General features: G+C 41.9%; 2 protein-coding genes across 10 annotated transcripts in view; one reads left to right on the forward strand and one right to left on the reverse strand.

The window, feature by feature from the left end:
* LOC120100003 (40S ribosomal protein S12-like) overlaps positions 1–25,324 on the forward strand; it is a 673,396-nt gene that overhangs the window by 624,342 nt on the left and 23,730 nt on the right. The window lies entirely within an intron of this gene.
* Cfap95 (cilia and flagella associated protein 95) overlaps positions 1–25,324 on the reverse strand; it is a 111,151-nt gene that overhangs the window by 69,511 nt on the left and 16,316 nt on the right. For 5 of the 9 annotated variants that reach the window (XM_063271670.1, NM_001109164.1, XM_063271682.1 and 2 more), the window contains exon 2: positions 4,977–5,082. In XM_063271670.1, the coding sequence (XP_063127740.1) occupies positions 4,977–5,082 (106 nt within the window). Of the gene's footprint in view, positions 1–2,300; positions 3,802–4,976; positions 5,083–5,381; positions 5,638–7,740; positions 7,884–25,324 lie in introns of those variants that run through there. The other 4 variants (XM_039087954.2, XM_063271678.1, XM_063271680.1 and 1 more) reach the window with 3 other exon arrangements.

Here is a 25,324-nt window from a genome sequence, read left to right on the forward strand (position 1 = left end):
CCAGCTCTGAAAAAAAAAGAAAAAAGAAAAAAATAGTAGGAGACTTCAACACCCCATTCTCACCAATGGACAGATCATGGAAACAGAAGCTAAACAGAGATACAATGAAACTAACTGGAGTTATGAACCAAATGGATTTAAAAGATATCTATAGAGCATTTACTCCTAAAAAAAATTATACCTTCTTCTTAGCACCTCAGGGTACCATCTCCAAAATTGGTCATATAATAGGTCACAAAGTAAGCCACAACAGATACAAGAAGATTGAAATAATTCCATGCATACTATTATATCACCACAGACTAAGGCTGGTCTTAAATAACAACAAAAACAACAGAAAGCCCTCATATACATGGAAGCTGAACAACTCTCTACTTAATGATAATTTGGTCAGGGAAAAAGTAAAGAAAAAATTTTAAACATTTAAGAATATAATGAAAATGAAAGTATAACATATCCAACCTAATGGGACACAATGAAAGCAATGCTAAGAGGAAAACTCAGCTCTGAGTGCCTTCATAAAGAAATTGGAGAGAGCATACACTAGCAGCTTAACAGTACATCTGAAAGGTCTAGAACAAAATGAAGCAAGTACACCCAAGAGGAGTAGACGGCAGGAAAATCAGGACTGAAATCAACCAAGTAAAAAACAAAGAGAACTATACAAAGAATCAACAAAACCAGGAGCTGGTTCTTTGAGAAAATCAACAAGATAGATAAATCATTAGCCAAACTAACAAGAGGACACAGAGACAGTGTCCAAATTAACAAAATATGAAAAGGGAGACATAATAACAGAAATCGAAGGAATTCAAAAAATTATCAAATCCTACTATACAAGCCTATACTCAACAAAACTGGAAAATTTGGAAGAAATGAATAGGTTTCTAGACAGATACCAGGTACCAAAATTAAATCAGGATCAGATAAACCATCTAAACAGTCCCATAATTCCTAATGAAATAGAAGCAGTCATTAAAAGCCTCCCAAACAACAAAAGTCCAGGACCAGATAGTTTTAGTGCAGAATTCTATCAGACCTTCAAAGACAACCTAATGTCAATACTCTTCAACTATTCCATAAAATAGAAACAGAAGGAACATTACCTAAATCATTCTATGAAGTCACAGTTACATTGATACCCAAACCGCACAAAGACCCAACAAAGAAAGAGAACTTCAGATCAATTTCCCTTATTCATAGTGAGGCAAAAATACTCAATAAAATTCTTGCAAACTGAATCCAAGAACACATTAAAATGATCATTCGCCATAATCAAGTAGGCTTCATCGCACAGATGCAGGGATGATTCAATATATGGAAACCCATCAATGTAATCCACTATATAAACAAACCCAAAGGAAAAAAAACTGCATGATCACCTCATTAGATGCTGAGAAAGCATTTGACAAAATTCAACACCCCTTCATGATAAAAGTCCCGGAAAGAGTAGGATTTCAAGGCCCATACCTAAACATAGCTAAAGGAATTAAAAAAAAAAAGCAGTAGGCAACATCAAACTAAATAGTGAGAAACTTGAAGTAATCCCACCAAAATTAGGGACTAGACAAGGCTGCCCACTCTCTCCCTTCCTATTCAGTATAGTACTCAATTAAACAATAAAAGAAAGTCAAAAGGATACAAATTGGAAAAGTCAAAATATCACTATTTGCAGATGATACAGTATGATAGTATACATAAGTGACCCCAAAAATTCCACTAGAGAACTCTTTCTGTTGATAAATAACTTCATCAAAGTGGCTGGATATAAAATTAACTAAAACAAATCAGTAGCCTTCCTCTTCTTAAAGGATAAAAGAGAAACTAAAGACTGAAAAAGAAATTAGGGAAATGATACCCTTCACAATAGTCACAAATAATAAAAATACCATGGTGTGATTCTAACCAAGCAAGTGAAAGATCTGCATGACAAGAACTTCAAGTCTCTGAAGAAAGAAATCAAAGAAGACCCCAGAAGATGGAAAGATCTCCCATACTCATGGATTAATATAGTAAAAATGACCATCTTAGCAAAAGCAATCTACAGATTCAATGCAATACCCATCGAAATTCCAGCTTAATTCTTCATAGAGTTAGAAAGAACAATTTTCAAATTCATTTGGAAGGAAAAAACCCAGGATAGCAAAAACTATTCTCATCAATAAGAGAACTTCTGGGGGAATCATAATCCCTGACCTCAAGCTCTACTACAAAACAATAAAACCCACATGGTACTGGTAGAGAGACAGACATATAGATCAGTGGAGTGGAATTGAAGACTCAGAAATGAACCCACATACCTATATTCACTTTATCTTTGACAAAAAGGTAAAACCATCCAGTGGAAAAAAAGGCAGCATTTTCAACAAATGGTGCTGGCTTAAGTGGTGTTCAGCATGTAGGAGAATGCACATTGACCCATTCTTATCTCCTTGTACAAATATTAAGTCCAAGTGGATCAAGGACCTCCACATCAAACCAGATATACTCGATCTAACAGAAAAAAGGGTGGGGAAGAGTCTCAAACATATCAGTACAGGGGTAATTTTCCTGAACAGAACACCAATGTCTTATGCTCTAAGATCAAGAATCAACAAATGGGACCTCATAAAACTGCAAAGCTTCTATAAGACAAAGGACCCTGTCACTAAGACAACATGGCCACCAACAAATTGGGAAAAGATCTTTATCAATCCTACATCTAACAGAGGGCTAATATTAAATATACACAAAGAACTCAAAAAGTTAGACTCCAGAGAACCAAGTAACACTATTAAAAAATGAGGTAAAGAGCTAAACAACAAATCCTCAACTGAGGAATATCAAATGACTGAGAAGCACCTAAAGAAATGTTCAACATCCTTAGTCATTAGGGAAATACAAATCAAAACAACCCTGAGATTCTACTTCACACCAGTCAGAATGGCTAAGATCAAAAACTCAGGTGACAACAGATGCTGGCAAGGATGTGGAGAAAAAGGAACACTCCTCCATTATTGGTGGGATTACAAGCTGGTACAATCACTTTAGAAGTCAGTCTGGAGGTTCCTCAGAAAATTGCACATAGAACTACCTGAGGCCGCAGCTATAGCAGTCCTGGGCATATACCCAAAAGATGTTCCAACAAACAACAAAGACATATGCTCCACTGTGGTCATAGCAGCCTTATTTATTATGGCCAGAAGCTAGAAACAACCCATATGTCCTTCAAGGGAGAAATGGATAAGATAATGCGGTACATTTACACCATGGAATACTACTCTGCTGTTAAAAACAATGACTTGATGAAATTCACAGGCCAATGGATGGAACTAGAAAATAACATCCTGAGTGAAGTAACATAGTCATGAAAGAACACACATGGTACGTACTCACTGATAAGTGGATATTAGGGGAAAAAGCTCATAATACCTATGATACAACTTACAGACCATATGAAACTCAAGAAGAAAGAAGACCAAAGTGTAGATGCTTCAGTTCTACTTAGAAGGGTGAACAAAATAATCACAGGAGGTAGAGGGTGGGAGGGACTTGGGAGGAAGAGAAGGAGAGAGGACAAAGGGGGCAGGATCAAGAAGGATATGAGGGGAGATGTACAGAGGGTCAGGAAATTGAACAGAGGTGTGTAGCAATGGGGGATGGAGAAGAGGGAGTAGTCAATAGAAAGTCTCAGATGCCAGGAAAGCAATAGGCTCCCAGGACCCAACAAGGATGACATTAGTTGAAATACCCAATAAAGGGTAAAGAGAACCTTTAGAGACCATATCCAGAGGTTAGGCATGGCCTCCTCTTCAGGGATGGGGCCACAAACCCTTCTCAAAATTTCAACCCAGAATTGCTCCTGTCCCTAAGGAAATACAAAGACAAAGAGTGGAGCAGAGACTAAAGGAAAGGCCATCCAGAGATGGCCCCACCTGGGGATCCATCCCATATGCAGCCACCAAATCCAGTCACTATTGCTGATGACAAGAAGTGCTTGCTGACAGGAGCCTGATATGGGTGTCTTCTGAGAGGCTCTGCCAGAGCCTACTGATAAGAGATGTGAATGTTTGCAGCTAACCATCAGACTGAGCATGGGGACCCCAATGAAAGAGTTAGGGAACAGACTAAAGGAGATAAAGGGGTTTGCAATCCCATAGGAAGAACAGTATCAAGCTACCAGAACCCTCAGAGCTTCCAGGGACTAAAACACCAACCAAAGTACACATGGAGGGACTCATGGCTCCAGCTGCATATGTAGCAGAGGATGGCCTTGTCTGGCATCAGTAGGAAGCAAGGCCCTTTGTCCTGTGAAGGCTTGATGCCCCAGTGTAGGGGAATGCTAGGGCAGTGATGTGGGAGTGGGTGTGTGGATGGGGGAGCACCTTCACAGAAGGATGGGGGAAGGGGTTGGGATAGGAAATTTTTGGAGGGGAAACCGAGAAGGGGGATAACATTTGAAATGTAAATAAATAAAATAACCAATAAAATAATTTAAAAAAAAGAAGAAGAGGTAGGAGACTCCCTTTAAGGGAGCCATTAGGCTGTTGAAGATATACTCTCAAAAGAAATTGGGTGGCTGTTTCAGTTTCCCACTTATTCCTGACTCAAAATGTGGCTAATCAGCCTGACCAGCATTCCCCCCCATTCCCCCCCCATGACATGCCATCTTTCTGAGACCAGTTAGATGGCCCAATTTTGGACTTAAACTCCAGAACTCTTACTTCATTTGTATCATGTATAAGGTATTTTGTTATAGTAACAGAAAGTTAACTGATACAGGCAGGCAGCATGCTAAGTACTTTGTTGTGTATCTAGTTTATGCAATAGCCTTAAGAGGTAGGAGGACTGTATAAGTTTGGTAAGGGTATTGCAACTAAGTTACCTAGTGAATCCCACAAATGAGTAACAACGTTGGAAAAAAAATACTCCTTACTCTTTTACTGTTTCAGGGTGAGAAAGATTTCAGACAAAGAAAATTATCAGCAACTACGTACTGGACTGTCAGTTCCAAGTCGATGATATGTTGATTTACACAGGTTTGTCGCCACCTTGGGATCCTCCATATCATAATCTTTGGGGAAGGCTTCTCTGTTACGGTGCCTTCAAAGAGAGAAAAAAAAATTAAAGTCCCTTAGGAGTGATCCTTATTGATCATGCATTGCATTTAAAGCCTTTAAGTTTGCTATATTCCGTGCTATTGTTTTAATTATAAATTCATCAAAGTCATGATGAATGATGTATTTCTCTCCTCTTTTCAAGGAGTGCTGGGACTACTCCCTGAAAACAGCCTGGCCCACTCAATAAAGCTAATACTGTCACAGAAACACCACTTAACTATCGCAGTAATTACTCTGTAGACCCAGTGAACCGAATCGTATTTAATAATGTAGATGACTTACTGACAGTAAACTCTCAAATAAGATATGGGAAAAGCTTTAAAAGGCGACTTGTCACTTTAGAAATTCTCTCTACCATGAATTTTAATTACATTGTTTTTCAAAGGCAGCAGGATGCATTGATTGGTAAGCTATGTGGTCCCAGTTTCCAAAAAGCACCCTAGGAGGCTGGTAGCCACTAGGTAAAAATCTAACAGAGCCCCACTCCTTAAAGTGAAAGTGGAGATAAACGTTCAAATTATCGTGGCTAAAAAGGTGGTTAGGTCTAATTTTAAAAGGAGGCGGGATGAGACTTGCTGTGACATGACAGGAAAAGGAAGGTCTGTGGTTGACGACATAAGTTTTCCTCAGGCTTTTTTTGGTTAAATAAAGGAAGCTGAGACTGAGCACCTTGCAGAAGGGACCCAAAGGGATGCCAGGCAGGAACTGTGCATGGGATACACAGAATTTTATTCAACCATCCATTTATTCAGCTACAGCTTGTAAAGTCCTCCCAGGCGAGATTTGAACACAGTATGTCCCCTCTGAAACTTAGGTATACATTTGATTTCCTCAGTGGTAGTGCAGGGAGATGGGGGCATGGGGGAGGAATGGGGTTGGCTAAGTGGTAAGTAGATCATTAGGATGCACTCTATGAAACTATCCTTGCACTAGCTGACCTATTTTGTACCTATTTGATCTTCCTGTTTGGCTGTGATATAGTGAGGCCTGGAGTCCTTTCTGACCTTATGAGCTCTGAGCTTTCTTTGATAAATTACCCAGAGTTGTGGCCTGGATGTGAAGTCCTCCCATAGGCTCATGTGTTTTAATACTTGGTTCCCAGCTTTTTTTGGAAAGTTATAGAACATTTTAGGATGTGAGTTCTTGCTCTAGGAAGTGAGTCCTTGCAGGTTCTGTTAGCTCCATCTTGTCTTTAGCCACTCAGTACTAGCAGCTACATCATGAGGGACAGGTGACACTGTCATTGACTTTAAAAAGTCCCCACCAACACCGACTCACCTCCCTTCTCTTCCCAGTCACCCTTGTCATCCGCTCCCAAATTGGTCTGTGGCCTGCTGTGATCTCTGTGGCACACTCAGCCATAAAACCCTAGCATTGGTTCCTTTGAGTCTGTAGGCTCTCTTGGTGCCTGAACTCTCTCCCCTTTGGGGTCTAAATCACAGTTGTACCCTATCCCTTATCTCTGGTTTGCCTGTAACAGACTTTCTGCCTTTTTTTTTTCACCTTTCTGCTCACAGAGCACTAGACTCTCCACCCATCACTGACAATTGGTGAATGATCCCTCTCAGTCAGCTTAAACGCTTTCCAGATTCTCTGGTGCTCTCAGAGGCAGAGGTACACCCCTCTAATCCTTTCCCTTGAATGAGGTCCGGGTTTTTTGTTTTGTTTTGTTTTTGTTTGTTTATTTAGCTAGGTTTTTGGCCTTTGGCTTCATTTGAAAGTCCGATACCAAGTTTCTCTTCTACCTTGGCCAGGTTCCTGTCCCCTATCCAGTGAGGTGATGACCCACTGAACAGTTTGTGCCTTCCCCATCTGATCCCCCAGGGTCTTTGAGATGCCTTGGACTTCAGGCCTTCCCCTCTACCTCACCCATGGGAACTCTGGCTCCCCTTTGGGATGTCCCTTAAGAGAACCTCCAATGTTCCATCTAATTGCTTGACTTAAGGGCCTCTAAACTTATCCATCTTTGCAGTGGAATTTGCCCTCAATATCCCTTAGATAATCAATCCAAATGTAGCTTACCAGGTGATCAGAAAATAATTCTCCAATCCCTATTTCTTTGCTCCATTTCTTTGCTGTTTTGTTGTTGTTGTTGTTTTGTTTGTGTGTTTGTTTTTTTGGTCACACACACACACACACACACACACACACACACACACACACACACACTATGTAGAAGTACTGTCTTTAAGTAAGAGTTGACCTGTAAGTTTGTTGCAGAGTGGGACCTGGAGCCAGACCTAGCAGGGTGGGGGAAGCAAAGGAGGGTCCAGCTGCAGTGTGCACACAACCCCACCTGCTCCCGACCAAGCTGCTAATCTCTCTCCTAAGGTGTGAACCGATCGTTTGTTTATGAACTTGATTCCAAGTTCCAGAGTCCAATTCTTCAGCTGTCGCTTCCCTCTGGCATGCTGTGCCCTCCACTGGGGACATCTATATGCTTCTCAGTTCCTGGTTGTTCCATCAAATCCTTTACCATTCCCATCCTTGTCTTGTGCCCTAAGTGTCTCTTGTTGGAGTAACCTTTTGTACATTGTGTGAACGTGTGTCTCTGTAATGCCAATACTAGCCAGATCTTGGTATTGTTCTTCCTACGGCCCATTACTGGCCTCATACTTTGTAAGCATTCATTCTTTCTTACTTGGTGGTTGACTTTAATGAAGATCTTACTGCCAATAGCTGAGCAGGAAGTGGAGGGCGGAACTTCCAGGCAAAGAAAGGGTCTGTGGGAGCAGAAATCAGAAGCAGAAGATTCTCCTGAAGACTGGAAGGAACAGGATAGACCTGCAGTGGAGCACAGGAGTACAGAACTAGACATGTAGTGGGTCATAGGCTAGTCAGTTGGGTTAACTTTAGATAGGTGACAGAGAAACTACCCTAGCTAAAGGCCTAAGCATTAAAATATTAAAAAGATTCTCTGTCATTATTTATGGAGCTTTCTGTCAGGTCTGTGAAAGTCCCACCATATTTGACACCTAATGTGAGGTGCCAGATATGTTGGGACTTCCTGGTAACCTCCAGTGATTAAACAATGACACAGAGACTTCTTAATATTTACTAAAGCTTAGGCATATAGTTGGACAGATTCTCAGCTAACTCATCTAAGTTATCCTGACATTCTTGCCCACATCCCTCTACGTGGCTTGTTCTTTACCTCTCTCTCAGCCCCGGGACATCTGTTTTCTCTCTTTGTCCTGCTGGTGAACTCCCTGAACCTCCTTCTTCTCCCAAAAACCTCCTCTCTGCACATAATTTCCACTTTCCACTTCCTGCTCAGCTATTGGCCATCGGAACTTTATTAAAGCCAATCACCCAATAAGGAAGGATGAATGCTTACAAAATATGAGGCTGGTAATGGGCCATAAAAATAACAATACCAAGATATGACCAGTACTCAGCTCTTTGCTGGCTTGGCAATCAATAATTGAATATACAAAGACAATCCTCACGCAATGTAAAGAGGTTACCCCAACCATCTTGCTTTGGATGAGAATGGCCCCCATCCCTCCTGGAGCCAGCTTTTGTGTCATTGGGGCTCCTAACACATGGACGACCTTCTCTCTAGGTTTTGGCCTTCTACTCTACCCTCCATGGGTCTTTATACTAAAGACACTTTACTGGCTCCCTTCTCCTCTCCACTCTTCTGGTTATCTCTGACTTTATCCTGCAACCCCACAGATTCAGCCTTCAGCTTCCTTTGTAGCTTATAGGAAGACACCTGAATAGTGTCCAGTGTTCCATTTTGGATTCTCTTTTTCTGCCTCCATGGACTCAATTTTATTACAATCTTTGGTCTCAGTATAGACCAAAGGCCAAAAAAAAATTGAGAACTTGATTTCCAAATTTTCACTGATCATAGCAACTGCTGCCGTAGAGACAATGAGCCCCAAGTATCCTAAATCTAAACTTGCTATGCTCTACACTTCCAAAAGTCTCTTGACTATAACATTCTACTTCCCACTCTTAAAAAGTCTTTTTTATCTCTGATTCCTTTGCACTCTGCTTTCAAACATACAAAAAACAAGAGAATGCTATGAACTCTTTTATCTTAGGATTTGTAAATTTATTGGTTATGCTTTGACAAAATCTGATTTTAATCTTATAAGCAAAGGCTTATAATTTAAAATCTATACATGGAGATTATATCTTATTATATATTATACATTATACATTATATGTTACACGTTATATATTATATGTTACATGTTATACATTATATGTTATATATTGCATGTTATATATTATATATGTGTGTCTGTACATGAATCAATTTTGTTTGTATGTATGTAACTTGGATTCAACTCTATATAACTTGGATTCAATGTGTGTGTGTGTGTGTGTGTGTGTGTGGGTGTGGGTGTGTGTTTTAAAATAGCAACCATATAGCTTTCCTCCATCTTAGCCAATGATCTAATCAGTATATAAGCAGTCCCATGACTGACAATCATCTTTATTAAGGTTAAAGAGTACAAAGCATGGGACTTCACCATCTTAAAATGATCAAATGCCATAAAGTCACAATTATAAAACTCCTCAGTTCTGACCAGCTCCCTGTTTACCAATATATCTCCTTTTTAGACTAAGGATGCAACAAATTTCAAATAGTTTGGATTTGTATGGTGTGGTGGTTTGAATATGCTTGAACCATTGAAAGTGACACTAGTAGGAGATATAACCTTATTGGAGAAAAGTCGCTGTGTAGGTGGGCTTTGGGGTCTCCTCCTATGAAGTCTCCTTCTATACTCAAGCTTTATCCAGCGTGGAATACCAGTCTCCTCCTGGCTGCCTTTGGATCAAGATGTAGAACTCTAGGCTCCTCCAGCACTATATCTGCCTGCACACTGCCATGCTTCCTGCCATGAGAATAATGGCCTGAACCTCTGAAACTGCAAGCCACCTCCAATTAAATGTTGTCCTTTATAAGAATTTCCTTGCTCATGATGTCTCTTCATAGCAATAAAACCCTAAGACATATGGACTTCTGCTTGATGATAAAAATTTAAGGTTATATTTGCTATAGCAAATATATGTGATTCAACTATAGTTTACAATATAGTAAAAAAAATTTAAGGTTATAAAGGTCCCCTCAGATTAACACAAATTGGTTTAGGATGAATGTCTAAGTATTTATGTCCTTACTAACTACTTAACACCAAGCTGTTAGAAAGTTTAAATAAGTAACAATTTACATTTGAAAAATAATGTATGTTTAAAAATCAAGATTTATAATTTTCTAAGGTTCACAGTAATATTTATCTTTGCCTTTGCTCACTTTAAGATTTAGCCATCTGGATGAACTAACCCATACAAAAAACTAATATTCTGTAATGGTACACTATGAAAGGATCAATAAAGTTGCCAGTCTCTCTATGGACTTCACAATTTAAAGTTTTCTTTTGATACTAGAATAGCTTCCATTCAAAAACTTATTTTTCTAAAGCTAAACCAAACAGGTATGGAATGCAAAATCCCATTTTATTAAAAGCTACTAACCTATTGTAAACTGTTAAGGATAATTAAGAATTGCAAGTTAATAGTCACCTTATCAAATTCTTTAATCTGTCCAAAACTATACTTGTGGTCATGATAAGTAGTAATTTATGCAGGAATAAGCTTTATTAGCCTCCTGTTTTCAAACTTAAGCCTAAAATAAGGAATACTAAATAGCTAGCCCTCCAACTCTTCAGAGATCTGCTAAATACGACATTTAAAATATTTAAGCATCCCATAATAGACAGAACTGCCCCCTGCTACAGAAACCCTTAAGGTCTCCAAAGAACATAAACGGGGCACAGAAATGCCTTGTGGTAACAGTGACCAGTGGGGAAAACTGCCTCATGCCTCACTGTGGACACTTTTGGGTTGATCGCCTTACTCTGCCTGGTCAAAGGAAGAACAGTATCCCCAAGTTCTTCCAAAGGAAAAAGACCCCAAACCTGAGTCTGATAGCCCAAGGCCTATGCTCTGTATAGCAACTGAAGGTTAAATTCTGTGCTATCTGACAGCTAAAGACCGAGGACTACTGCCGCCCACAAAAGTATAGAGACCACCAGAGCCTAAGGTACCCATCTAGGCTGCTTTAATTGATACATAGGCTATTTGGATTATACTTCCAGGTGTAATTTATCTTTCTCAGACCTCTGATGCTGACTTACTGTAGCTTTAACAGTAGCAGGCATTCAACTCCTTCCCCAACTAAGTCTAGACCCAGTTTACCTTGTTACCAAACTCAGAAGTGGGATAAAAACTCACAAAACTTTTCAAAGTAACTTTTTATTTTAAGGAAAGTCTCTTCACAATGACTGCTCTCAGTAATCAACCACCTGTGTCTCCTGGTAAATGGCTGGCTAGAAACAAGGTGTGAAGTTTATGAAAGGTCTGAGGATACAAAAGCTTAAGTTGTGAGGATCTTAAGGTGTTTTAAGACGTGTAAATGCAACTTACAGTGGTCTGAGGGTGTGAAAGCTTAAGTTGTAAGGGTCTAAGAAGGTGCTTTAAGGTGTGAAAATCCAATTTGTAAAGGTAGAGTAAGAAAGTAACTTAAAATATAAAATATGAAAAATATTTCAGATCTCTTCTCCTCTCTGTGGTATTATTAAGAATTCAAAAGTTTTGAGTTTTAACATTAACCAATGGAGTTCTGATACACTATTAATCTGGCTCTGGTCAGCACTGACTACCATTATCATAGTCACAAACTCAAGATTTTACATTTTCTTTGGTTGCCTTCTAAGTGGAGTCTTAAAAGTGCTCATTATTGTGCTAAAAATATCTGTCTAATCTCTATACACCCAGTCATCTGGATAGAGGAAAGAGTGTTCATATTTTTAACTCAAAATCATCTTGGCTCTCCAAGCTTCTACTATGACTCAAAGGCACGAGTCTACTGCCGTTTCTACAGTGTGGATTGCAGTAGATGCCCAAACAATGGTAATGATAGCATATCTAATCTTACCTCTTGTAAACTTAAAAGATTCCGGAAGCTTCAGAGAACTAACTTGAATCTACCCCTCATGGATCATGGACAGTATTTATCTGTATTCCATATAGATAAGTACCTGGGCAGCCCATATAGATACGTATAGAAATGATCAGCCTGTTTTTCCACAGGCCTATTCTGTCCTTCCTGAAAGTCGGATCTCTTTCCCCTTTCCCGATCTTGGGACTCTCCTCCCTCAGTTACCAGGATCATAGACCTAAAAGTTCAAATGTACACCTAAGAAGAAATAATCTCCCTCCAAACCTCTTAACTTTATCTCTGTCCCTCATATGTATCTAGTCTAACATCCTGCCAGGTCCAGTTGTTCCTTCAAAATCTGCATCTTGGACAGCTTCGAAGTGTCTAGCCTCAGGTGGTCCAGCCTCACAGCTGATGCCTGCACGTCCCTAGCCACAGATCCTGAACATTGAGTGAAATAGCCTACTCTTCCAGGACTTGGCCAACATCCCAGCTTTCATGCGTTCCCAAAGATGTTGATACCCCAAGAAATCAGGAAGCAATCTAAAGAGCACAACACCCCCATTCCTGCCTCAAACCCACCCCTTCCTGTTTCCTCAACTTTTATAATAAACAAAGGGGAGAAATGTTAATCCCAGCTAGCCTTCAGTGACCCAGCACCAGCAGCCACACCATCACTAGTCTTCAAATGTGATGTGTGTCCCCCTTTAAAGGCCCCTGCCATCCCAGACCTGTCTCTGTCTGCCTGTCTGTCTGTCTTTGTATCTCTCTGATGACCCCAACCCAGTTTAACTCACTGCCCCACAAGAGAGTTCTTGAGTGAGATCTGTTGTGTTGTGTGATCTCTGCGGCATACCTTGGCCCTGACCTGACAAGGTCCTCTAACTCAGAAACCCTAACAAGACATCTAGTTCCTGATTCCTGTTCTCTGCTTCCTGTCTGGGGATGTGATAAGACCAGTCAGCTCCGATACTTTATCCCCACGTCTCCTCAGGTGTAATGCACAGCATGTCTTTGGGCCATAGTAACCCCTTTCCTTCTTAAATGCTTCTTGTCGGGCCTTTGGTCACAGCAACAAAAGAAACAAGGAATACACCCAGCCCCTAGCATTTTGTCTGAGCAAAGACTGAGTGTGCTGCATTTTGTTGGACATTTGCAACTGGCACACAAATGCATTGGGGAAATAAACCTACTGGGGTCTACCTTCAACTACCCCCAGCCTCTGGAAAAATTGACATAACTAAGTAGTCAGGAAGGAATACTTTAATTTGAACAATTTCTTCCAGGTATGAGGGGAGCTTTACAGTGTTACAATACTCAGTGTGTGATCAGACGTGCCATGTCATCTGCAAAAGCATCCCCGTTCCCTGCGGCCTCCCGTTTTTGATCCACCCCTCATGTCTGTTGGCCATCTGTATGACTGAGGAATATCTATTAAGGCCCACTGCTATTTAAATTGCATTATTTGCTTTGTTAGTTCTTTATATATTTTGGACACGGACCTTCTGCCAGATGAATAGTTGGTTTGTATTTCCCCTCACTGTCCTGTTTCCAATGCTGTGACGAAGCTTCTCAAATGATGCAACCTGGTTGGTCTGCTTTTGCTTTATGTTCTTTAACTGTTTAAGGGAGAGGGTCTTGAAATAACAGAAAGTATCCTAAACTCAGAGGATGTTCTGGTTCTAAAACCAGCAGCTTTTTAAAATTCTTGGACAGGTTGTTTTTAAGCTCGAGTTTAACAAATAATAATTCTTTGGCTTTAGTTCACTAGGTTGTTATGAAATTTTAATATAAAAATATAAAAACAGAATAGAAAAGCAACAATTTATTTAATATTGAAGTATTTTAGAATCTGAAAATGATGCAACATAAGATTAAAACAGAGACTGAAGGAACACCCATTCAGAGCCTGTCCCACATTTGGCCCATACATATACAGCCACCCAATTGGACTAGATGGATGAAGCAAAGAAGTGCAGACCGACAGGAGCCGGATGTAGATCGCTCCTGAGAGACACAGCCAGAATACAGCAAATACAGAGGCGAATGCCAGCAGCAAACCACTGAACCGAGAATAGGTCCCCTATTGAAGGAATCAGAGAAAGAACTGGAAGAGCTTGAAGGGGCTCGAGACCCCAAAAGTACAACAATGCCAAGCAACCAGAGCTTCCAGGGACTAAGCCACTACCTAAAGACTATACATGGACTGACCCTGGACTCTGACCCCATAGGTAGCAATGAATATCCTAGTAAGAGCACCAGTGGAAGGGGAAGCCCTGGGTCCTGCTAAGACTGAACCCCCAGTGAACTAGTCTATGGGGGAAGGGCGGCAATGGTGGGAGGGTTGGGAGGGGAACACCCATAAGGAAGGGGAGGGGGGAGGGGGATGTTTGCCCGGAAACCGGGAAAGGGAATAACACTCGAAATGTATATAAGAAATACTCAAGTTAATAAAAAAAAAAAAAAAAGAAAGAAAAATTAATCTCTAATTCTCAAAAAAAAAAAAAAAAAAAAAAGAAAATGATGCAACATATGTCATTAAAAGTCGTAGGTGAACACAAAAGCCTCTGGACGGTCAAAGTAGTTCTCAGCAAAGGGAGCAATGCAACCGCATTTCTGTACATGGTTTCGCGTTGTAAGAGTCGTGGCAGCAAAGGTAGCGTAGTACTGGCACAAAAACTGCTGGCACTAAAGCAAGCGGCGTGTAGGACGACACAGATATAAATCCACTCAGCTCCAAGCACATAATTTTTGACAAAGATGACAAAAATACATATAGGGGGAAAAAGGATAATCTTATCAACAAACGATTCTGGGTAAACTGGATATCTACTATTTAAAAAGTAATCTGATTCCTATCACTCACTGTGCACGAAAATCAATTCCAAGTAGATAAAAAAAAAAAGAAAAAAACCCTCAATAAAATACATGGGACTCTGAAACTTTTACAGGAATCTTTCATGGGATAGGGGTAGGCAAGGGCTTTATTACTGATAAAGTCACTGAGGAATTAGGACAGAAGCCTTTTAATTTCATGAGGTTCCATTTCCATTTGTCAATTGGAAATAGTTTATCAAGTGAAAAATGCCACCTACAGAGTAGGAAAATGCCTTTAGCATCTATACATCTGACAAAGGAATGATATTACTTAGCATATACTAAGAACTCAGAAACCTAAAGGACAGGAACTCAAAACCAATAAAGGACGAATGAAAATGGGCAGGTCTGAAAAGATGCAAGATAAATGATCGATAAGCACATGATAAAACAAGCATCCAATGTGGCCATAGAAATGCAAATTAGAACCACACTGGTATTTCATCCCGTCTCACTCGAATTCATCATAGCTGCAAATGCTAGCTAGCAACGATGTGGACAAAGGGGAGCCCTTAGACGCTGCTGAAGAGAGGGTAAACTAGTCCCGCCACTGTGGAAGCCAATGGGAGACTGCCAAAGGCTTAGGACTAGGGCTACCAAATGATCTATTGCTCCTGGGTATGTACTTGCTCAGAGGACTCTGCGTGAACCCATCACAGAGACACATGGACATCAGTGTTCACAGTGGCAACGTTCACAGTAGCTAAGTCAGGGAACCAGCTCAGGTGTCCACAGCAGAGGAATGGATGTCAGTCATAGAGGATGAAGTTAAACGGTCTCCAGGCAGGTGGAGACAACTAGTGATATTCATATCAAATTAAGCCAATCTTAGACAACTCGATGTGTTCTTTTACTTTTTACTCCTAGATTCTACATGGATAGATAAAATCCACACGCATATATGACATGAAGACAGAAGCAATATAGTCTACAGGAACAAAGGGGACAAGTAGGACAGCTGAACAGAGGATGGTAAAGGGGAATTGTGTTGAGTGTGCTTTAATAAACTCTGTACAAAAAATGTCCATATGAATCATGTCTGTATCATGCACAAAGATGCACAATGAGATTTAATATAGAAGGATAATCATGCTAGATCCACAGAGCCAAAGAGGCTAAGTAACAAGGAGGGCTTAAATGAGAGGAGCAAGGGTCTTCCAGAGAAGAGGAAATAGATTTCTCAGCTGGAGTGGGGGCAGGTGGGGATGAGCAGGAGGCATCAGATGTGGGCGGAGTTGGGGTTGGATAGACAGAGTACTGGGAGAGATAAGTGGGTTTTCGAGGGCATTGTGGGAAAGAAGTAGAAACCAACAACAACAGAAACTCTGTGGAATCCACAAGTGTGACGCTAGCGAGGATTTCCAGTCACGGGATACAGAACCTGACTGAACTGGCCATCTTCTGTAACCAGGTAAGACCTTGAGTGGAGGGGTTGGGACACCAACCCCGCCACAAACCCACAGTTTGTCCGCCTGCACAGTGTACTAAGACTAGGCATAGCCGTCATCAGAGAGCACACAGACTCCGACCAGCAAGGGATGGGAGCAGATGCGGAGTCCCGTAGAGCCAGTTTCCGGTGCTAGGGGCAACTGGACTCTGTTTTCGAGAATGAGATACTGCCTAGTTGTAGAATTATAAGAAAGCCAACTTGATTCTTACACAAATTTTGCTGTCACTTTGTATTTTAACATTATAAATAGAATTAGAAATGGAAGGAGGGCTGATGAGACAGATTCCAGATCACAAGCTATAGAAAAAGCAGCCTGGAATTCTGACCCTGTTGTCGGGGATCGAGGGCTCAGGGGAAGACCAGTCCAAGCAGATCCCATGCTGGAAGATGCCCCGAGGAACCATCTAGTCTCTGAACCGCTAGTTACGGACAGTCACATGGGTCCTCCAACCCTCCATTCTTCTTCAAAAAGATCTGGCCTAGTTGCTACTTGGGCTCTGTGGGAGCTTGAGGAGTCTGTCATGGCTTGTATATGATTCTACATCCGGTGGATCTGCACGCTGCTCTTACGCAAACTGCATAATACTCCATGTGGGTTGTAAGGCTCAACAAATTATCCCAGAGCTTCAGACAAGGCCACAGCTCCCTTCAGGCTGCCTCACCACAAAGGACCCCCGATCCTTGCCAGTGGTGGAAAGATGGATTTTAGGGCATAGGTTCCTCTCACAGGCAAGGGGACAGATTATAATCTGGGGTTTCTGTGGTCTCTTATCTATAAGGAGTGGGGAGGGAGTGGAAGTTTGAAAAGAAACTTTTGTTCTTGTGTTTTCTTCCCATGCCATACTGTTCTGGCACATTTCCTACTGTTCTGTAACCATCCATTAATGCATCCACCTCTCCTGAGACTGAAGGCATCTTAGACACGGAGATTATTTTTGATTCATCTTGGTGATCTGGTGCCTCGAAGAGTCTGACACGTTATAAACGATTAAATCTTCCCTGATTGATGGGCAGGTTGAATCTTCCTCCGTTCTGTTCCTGTCACCCTAATAGAAATGCTGAAAAACAGAGGCTTTCAGATGTGTCCATGAAGATAAAGAGTATCCCAGCTCAGTTTTCAAAAGCGCCAGTCAGGAGGGGGTGATTGTGCATACAGACAAGCTAGCTGTGCAACACCAACTTGTCTCGGGAGGAATTGTAAATCTACCTGCAAAACTGGAACACTCTCGCTATACATATGCATCACAGCGATTGCAAAGGGCTCGGAATGTGAGAAGTGTTTGACGTGAGAACAATGAAAGTCTGAACCCAGTTCCAGTTTCTGGTTACTTGACAAGAGACACATTTTCTTTGCAGATTTCAAAGATGTTAAAAATGTTTAGTTAAGACTCCAGATGGCAGAATATATTAACTTTAGGCTTTAGAAATTATTAATGTAGTTCACAGCTATGCTGTCAGCTATTGTATTTTCTGATGTAAATGTAGGGCAAATAAGAAGAGAGATAGCTTTTCTATTAAGTTTCACAATCCTCGGCGATCTAAAAGAAAATTACCCTGGAGAGTCGGCTATATTCCCTGACACATTAGAAACTCAAAACCAGTACAAGCAAGTGCTGCAAAGAGAGATTTGATGATCCTTTTAAAGATTTCACGGGCAAAAAGATTAACACACCGAGCTAGTATTATTTAGTGGCTCATATATTAAACCAACAGGGACGTTTAGACATACTTGAGTCAGTGTAACAGAAATGTTACGTTCTTGGGAGGAATCCCGACTTCTTAGAGTGGGGAGCACAGACTGTCAGTGTATCCCATGTTGTGTACAAGTTGCACATCTGTACCATGATCCTAGAATTTGCACCCTGAGCTGAGCTCTAGAGAAAACTACCTGATGCAGATGTGTGTAGTATATTTTCTTCACTGAGTGGCATGCAAATCGAGAATTTTCACCATTATACATTTTCTACATAAAAAAAATCTCCCAAAATGAAAACCCCATAGAAAATATTGTGAGGGGGAAAAAAACGAATACAGTAGTTGGAGGCATAAACAGTTAAGGAAATGTCAGTCTGATTGACTGCCAAACACATGAGTCACTGACGAAACACACATCAGGCAAGGTGACAGTACAAGTGATTACACCACCTGGGACATTCTTTATGATTCGACATCCTGTGGAAGCAATGACAACCACCCTGCTCGCATGGAGAAAACTAGACCTTAATAACCTTCACATTCTATTACACTTCTCGGGGTCTCCTAGCCTGGTATGTACAGTAGGCCTGTAATCCTAGCATTTGAAAGGCAGAAACAGGAGAATCGTGAATTCAAGGTCAGCTGTGGCTGTGTAGCAAGAGACCACGATTTTTAAAAAGAGGGGGAGAGGTGTCCTGGGAGTCGTTGGAAGAAAGGTACTGGAGAAAGAGAAAGTCAGAAAGTCTTTACACAGAAATGATACAGCCACTTTGGTTCACTTTAGTACAAAGGACACCTAGGTCGGCAAGTCTCAACCTGTGGTTTGCGACCACTATGGAGGCTGACAGACCCTTTCACAGGGGTTGCATAACACATATCCAGCAATCAGATATATTTACACTACAATTCATAACAGTAGCAAAATTACAGTTATGAAATAGCAACAGGAATAATTTTGTGGCTGGGGATCAGCACAGCATGAGGAACTGAATTAAAGGGTCCTAGCGTTAGGAAGGTTGAGAACCACTGGTCTGGCGAGTGTTAGCTGGTGTGGAAATTCCTTGCCCTTCATGGTGCAAACGAGCAAATAGCACATCTGCTTCCTTAGGCTTCCTCTTTCTACTCTCAATATCATTCTAAAAATATCAGGAGGCCATTCTAAGAGAGTTTAATGTCTGTTTTAGTGTGTGTTTCTGTGATTCCACATGCTGTGCACATTGAATAGATAACACAAGGTTATTTGGTTTCAGAGCAATTTGTTTTATCTCTAATCCTCCACTATCTAAGACCTTAAAAAGAAATTTACCCTGGAGAGCCAGCTAGATTCTCCAACACATTAGAAACTTAAAATCAAAACAAACGGGATTTTCTTTGTAAATAGGATCTAAGTTAAAAGTTTCATCATAAACATAGCTAAAAAGTACACATTTTCCCCTTTTCCTATGAGAAATCATTCAAAAACAAAAGGGGAGGGGGAGGATGGTTAGCAGTGAAGCTAAAGTCTGGGCAGAAGCAGGAACTCTAAGCCCCAGATTATAAGTGTTTGGGCAACCAAAAAGTAACCAGGACCCAGTGAAGACTGAGAACAAGTAGGAAACAGGCAGAGAAGGCTCTATGCAGGCTGCCTGTGTCTGTTCATTTAGACCAAGTGCAGTCAGCTGAGAGGAGAGAACCTCAACTGAGAGCTGTCTCCGCAAGATCAGGCTGCAGACAAGCCTGTAGGGTATTTTCTTAATTAGTGAGTGACATAGGTGAGACGGGGTTGTAGGGTGTTTCCAGTATGGGTGAGGCCATCTCTGAGCTGGTGGTTCTGGGTTCTCTACAAAAAGGCAAGCAAGTCATAGGGTACAAGACAGAAAGCAGCAACCCCTGTGGTATCTGCATCAGCTCCTGCCTCCGGTTCCTGCCCTGTTTGAGTTCCTGTCTTGACTTCCTTCAGTAATTGGTAACAATGTAGAAGTCTAAGACAAATAAGCCCTTTCCTTCCCAACCTTTTCTGTCTGTCATGGTGCTTTGTCATAGTGATGGTAACCCTGTCTTAGACCAGGTCTCATTGATGAGAGGACTCACAGGTGAGAACCTTCAGAGTACTGGATGGATCAGATCATGCTTCCTATGTGTAGCAGGAATGGCGGGACCACTTCTATGTAAACATCTGGGACACATGCAGCTGCAAAAGCATCTCCTTCAGGAGGACCTAATTGAGGACTGCCTGAGAGACCAAAGATTGTTGGCCCAGACAATGCCACCCAATTGGAAACTGCTGTTTAGAAGAGATAAACTTTCTTGGGACCAATGGGTCTCAGGTGGAAGGTATTAAAGGATCTTGCAGCAGTGTTCAGATGAGCTTGCTGTGGTGTTTCTCAGTCTCTGTCTTTGACTCTGCACCACCTCACCTCCAATCTCCAAGGGCAGGTAGGGTCACGTGGCGAGTAGTCCAGGACACAGGCAGCACCTATGGTTGTGCCCATGGACTCTTTCACTATAAACATTGAAAAATGCGAGATAGAAGACTCTTTTTTTTTAATTTTATTTTTTTTCCGGGGCTGGGGACCGAACCCAGGACCTTGCGCTTCCTAGGTAAGCGCTCTACCACTGAGCCAAATCCCCAACCCTGAGATAAAAGACTCTTAAAATTTGTCTCACATACTAGTAATTCTTAAGAGCTGAATATACAGGTCAGTATTTTTTTATAAGCCTATGGAAAGATTCGAAGAACCTTTGAATCAAACCCACCCTTGGTGTTTCCTAGCACTGCTCTTCAGCATGGGTGATAAGGGTTAAGAGATGCTAGACTACCCCAGAGTCCACCTATGGAGGTGGACAAGGCAGTCAGCCTGCTATATATCTGCTCGCTAGTCTCTCATTCTTTCCTGGGAATACAGGAGATCAGAACCCCATGGCCTTTGGTGGCAACTGAAGAGACATCTAACTGGTTAATGTGGGAAAATCAGAGACAGCTGAATGTGTAGCCATGAATGGGGTTTCTTTATCACCCACCCCAAGGCTCAGAAAATGTCACAGAAGGTGGGGTGGAAAGAATGTGAGAGCGGGATGGAGGAGTGGAGGACACTTTGGAATGTAACATCACTGTTGATTCTTGATCGCACAACATCTGAGATACAAGCATGAGACCCATGTAAGACTGGATCTGTCCATGTGGCAGAGAGAAAAGCCCCTGAGCTCCCCACCTCCTGAACCTATACCCAAGATCATGGTAACTGGGGCTGGGAGGGGGCTCAAGAGGCTCCACCGCTACCGAGTATCACTGGCCACTTAATGCTCCTGTAATAATCTTTCACCCAGGACTCTGTAAGCAACCCTGATGAAACTCACTGGGTTATGGAAGTGGAAGAGGGTCTAGGGGGAGGGAAGAAGAGGACCAACAGGAGTAGGGGGGGGGCATAGGAGAGGGTGATGGGGGAGGATATGGTAGAAATCCATCACATGTATCTAGGAAAGTTCCACAGTGAAACCCACCATTATACGTAATTAGCATATACAATAAAATAAATGAACTAAGATGACGCCCAAGTCCCTGCACTTGGTAGTAGTATTTGAATAGATCGGGTCAATAACAAACAATGAGCAGAAATTACATGGTTGAGGGGGTAAGGTGAAATGAAGGATTTCTTGTTATGCCATAGCATGAGGATGGCATCATATGGGGAGGGGGCTGTGTAGTGGGTTGGTCTGATGCTGCCTGTATGGTAATGCTAAATATTGGCTCCTAAGGCCTGATTGCCCTGAGACAAGAGAGTCTGCATGTAGACCCAAATAACACTATCTGACCTTGCCCTCAATTTATTCCTCACTGGTGAATAAAGATGCCTACAGCCTTTAGCTGAACTGAATTGAGATATTCAGGGCTTGGGATTCCTGGGCTTGAGGAGACCAAGAGAAGAGAGAAAAATGTGGGGAGGGAAGATGATGCCATGGATTGAGAATCTTGGGGTTAAGGAGAGGAAAGCAGATTCTAATAGCATGAAGAATAGATATCTGCCCAGTGTTTTGTTTGTTTTTTATTTTTGTTTTGTTTGTTTACAATCCAGCTATTGCCCCTTCCCATTCCCCCTCCCGTTCCTCAACCTGTTCCTCCTCCCCCCCAAACCATCTCTGAAAGGATGCTTCCTCACCTCCAGGCCTCCCCCATCCCTGAGGCCTCAAGTCTAAGATTAGACACATCTCTCACTGAGGCCAGACCCCTCAGTCCTCTGCTATATGTGGGTTGGGCTCCTTAGACCAGCTCCTGTATTCTGTCTGGTTGGGAGTTCCCCAGGGTCTGGGTTAGTTGAGACTGCTGGTCTTCCTATGGGGTCTCCCTCCTTTTCTGCTTCTTCCACCTTTCCCTAATTCAACCATAGGGTGTTCGACTTCAGTCCAGTAGTTGGGTTTAAGTATCTGCTTCTGTCTCAGTCAGTTGCTGGTCGGGCCTCTCAGAAAACGTAAGCACACCAGAGCATCAGTAATAGTGTCAGGTCTTGGTGTCTCCCCATGAGGTAGATCCCCAGTTGGTCTGGTCACTGGACCTCCTTTCCCTCAGTCTCTTCTCCATTTTTGTCCCTGCAGTTCTTTTAGACAGGAACACGTGTGGGTCAAAAATTTTGACTGTGGGTTGGTAACACCGTCCCTCCTCTGGAAGCCCTATCTATCTACTGGAGTGGACTCTTCGAGTTCCCTCTCCCCACTGTAGGGCATTTCATGTAAGGTCACCCCCACTGAGTCCCAAGGGTCTCTCCTTTTCCAGGTCTCTAGTACTTTCTAGATGGTCCCCCACCTTCCACCCCCTGAGGCTGCACATTTCCATTCATTCTACTGGGGACTCTCTCCTGTCTCTCCCCATACCTGATCTTGTTCCCCTTTTCTCCTCCCCCTCCTCTCTCCTGTCCAAATCCCTCCTTCCCTTTGCTTCCTGTGATTATTTTCTCCCCCCTACTAAGTGGTATCGAAGCATCCTCACTTGGCCTTCTGCTTGTTAACATTCTTACGTTCTGTGGGTTATATCCTAGGTATTCTGTAGTTTGGGGCTAATATCCACTTATTAGTGAGTACACACCATGTATGTCCTTTTGGGTCTGGGTTATCTCACTCAGGATATTTTCTAGTTCCATCCATTTGCCTGCAAAAGATATCCTTAATATCTAAGTAGTACTCCATTATGTAAACGAACCACATTTTCTGTATTCATTCTTCTGTTGTGGGATATCTGGGTTGTTTCCAGCTTCTGGCTATTACAAATGAGGCCACTATGAACATTGTGGAACACATGCCCTTCTGGTATGGTGGGGCATCTTTTGGGAATGTACCCAAGAGTAGTATGTTGGGTCTTTAGGTCGGTCTATTTTCAATTTTCTGAGGAACCTCCAGACTGATTTCCAGAGTGGTTCTACCAGTTTGCAATCCCACCAGCAATGGAGGAGTGTTCCTCTTTCTCCACATCCTCACCAGCATCTGCTGTCTCCTGAGTTTTTGATCTTAGCCATTCTGCTTGGTGTGAGGTGGAATCTCAGGGTTGTTTTGAGTCCCATTTCCCTGATGACTAAGGACTTTAAACATTTAAGTGCTTCTCAGCCATTGGAGATTTCTCTGGTGAGAATTCTGTTTAGCTCTGTATACCATTTTTTAATTGGGTGATTTGGTTTTTTTTTTTTAGCTTCTTAAGTTCTTTATATATTTTGGATATTAGCCCTATATCTGAGGTGGGGTTAGTGAAGATTTTTTTTCCCATTCTAGATGTTGCCAATTTGTCCTATTAACCATGCCTTTTTGCCTTACAGAAGTGTTTCAGTTTCATGAAGTCCCATTTATCAATTCTTGATCTTAGAGCATGAATCACTGGAGTTCTGTTTAGGAAATTTTCCCCTGTGTCAATGAGTTCAAGGCTCTTTCCCACTTTCTCTTCTATTTGATTTTATCTGGTTTTATGTTGAGGTCCTTGATACATGTGGACTTGAGCTTTGTGCAAGGTGATAAATATGGATCTATTTTCATTTTTCTACATAGAGACTGACAGTTAGACCAGCCCCATTTATTGAAGATGCATTCTTTTTCCTTTGTATGGTTTTGGCTTCTTTGTCAAAGATCAAGAGTCCATGGGTGTGTGGTTTTATTTCTGAGTCTCCAATTCTATTCCATTGATCGACCTGTCTCTGTACCTATACCATGCAGTTTTTATCACTATTGCTCTGTCGTACAGGTCAGGGATGGTGATTCCCCAGAAGTTCTTTTATTGATAAGAGTATCCACCCAACTTTAAAGGCTGATAAAGACTTATTATAAATTAAAGAAAGGTCCTATGGGAATTGAATAATCAAAGGTGGGAGAGAAGCCCCTGATGGAGATATTTTCCACAACAATGCCACAAAGGAGAGTGCCTTCTTTATAAGAGACACTGTCAAGATAATAACATCAATATATTCAAGCGGTGGGGCCTCCTGACCTACTTTCCATTACCATCTCATTAGCACTTAAACTTCACCGTGCATGTTAGAGGAGACGGTTAAACCCCAACAAGGAACTGGTCTCAGAGGGGGCAGTGGTTCATCCCACATCCAGCAAACACGAAGGCTATTATGACAGCCGGAAATAAATGTTTATATGATAAGCCACCGAGATTGGGGGAGGGGGTGCTGTTTGTTATCAACTTAAGTCCCAACCTAAACTAACAAAGGAATCTGAAGCACAAGTGGGAGAGGCATAGTCTTACAAAAGTCTAAAGCACAAAGCTTTGACTGTAAGCTGGACAAGAAAGGTGAGAAACTAGGACAGCTGTAGCAGGAATGGCAGGGCTGCCTCTACGTAAATGCTGGGGGCCGTGCAGCTGCAGAAACATCTCCTGGAGGAGGACCTAATTGAGGACTGCCTGAGAGGACAAGGAGTGCTGGTGCAAACAGTTTTGCTGTGTAGAATAGATACTTTCTTGGAACCAATGGGGGCATGGGCGGAGGGTATTAAAGTTGCCCACAGCAGTGCTCAGATGAGCTTGCTGCAGCATTTGTCACCTGCTCCAGGAGTCTGTGTCATTGACTCTGCACCAACTCGCCCTAACCCCCAAGCGCAGGTGGGGTAGGGCAGAGAGCTGTCCAGGGCAGAGGCAAGTCACAGGAAGAAGAGAGTCAAACCATGTGCCCTGTGAGACCAGAAAGAGACCAGACTTCTGATTATGAATTACAATAGAATATGTAGAAACATGAATATGGAGGATCATCAAGCTTCCTTACACAGAGGAAGAAAGAGAGATGGCAG

This window comes from Rattus norvegicus, chromosome 1 (assembly GCF_036323735.1).
Source record: "Rattus norvegicus strain BN/NHsdMcwi chromosome 1, GRCr8, whole genome shotgun sequence".
In the NCBI taxonomy this organism is placed as follows: domain Eukaryota; kingdom Metazoa; phylum Chordata; class Mammalia; order Rodentia; family Muridae; genus Rattus; species Rattus norvegicus.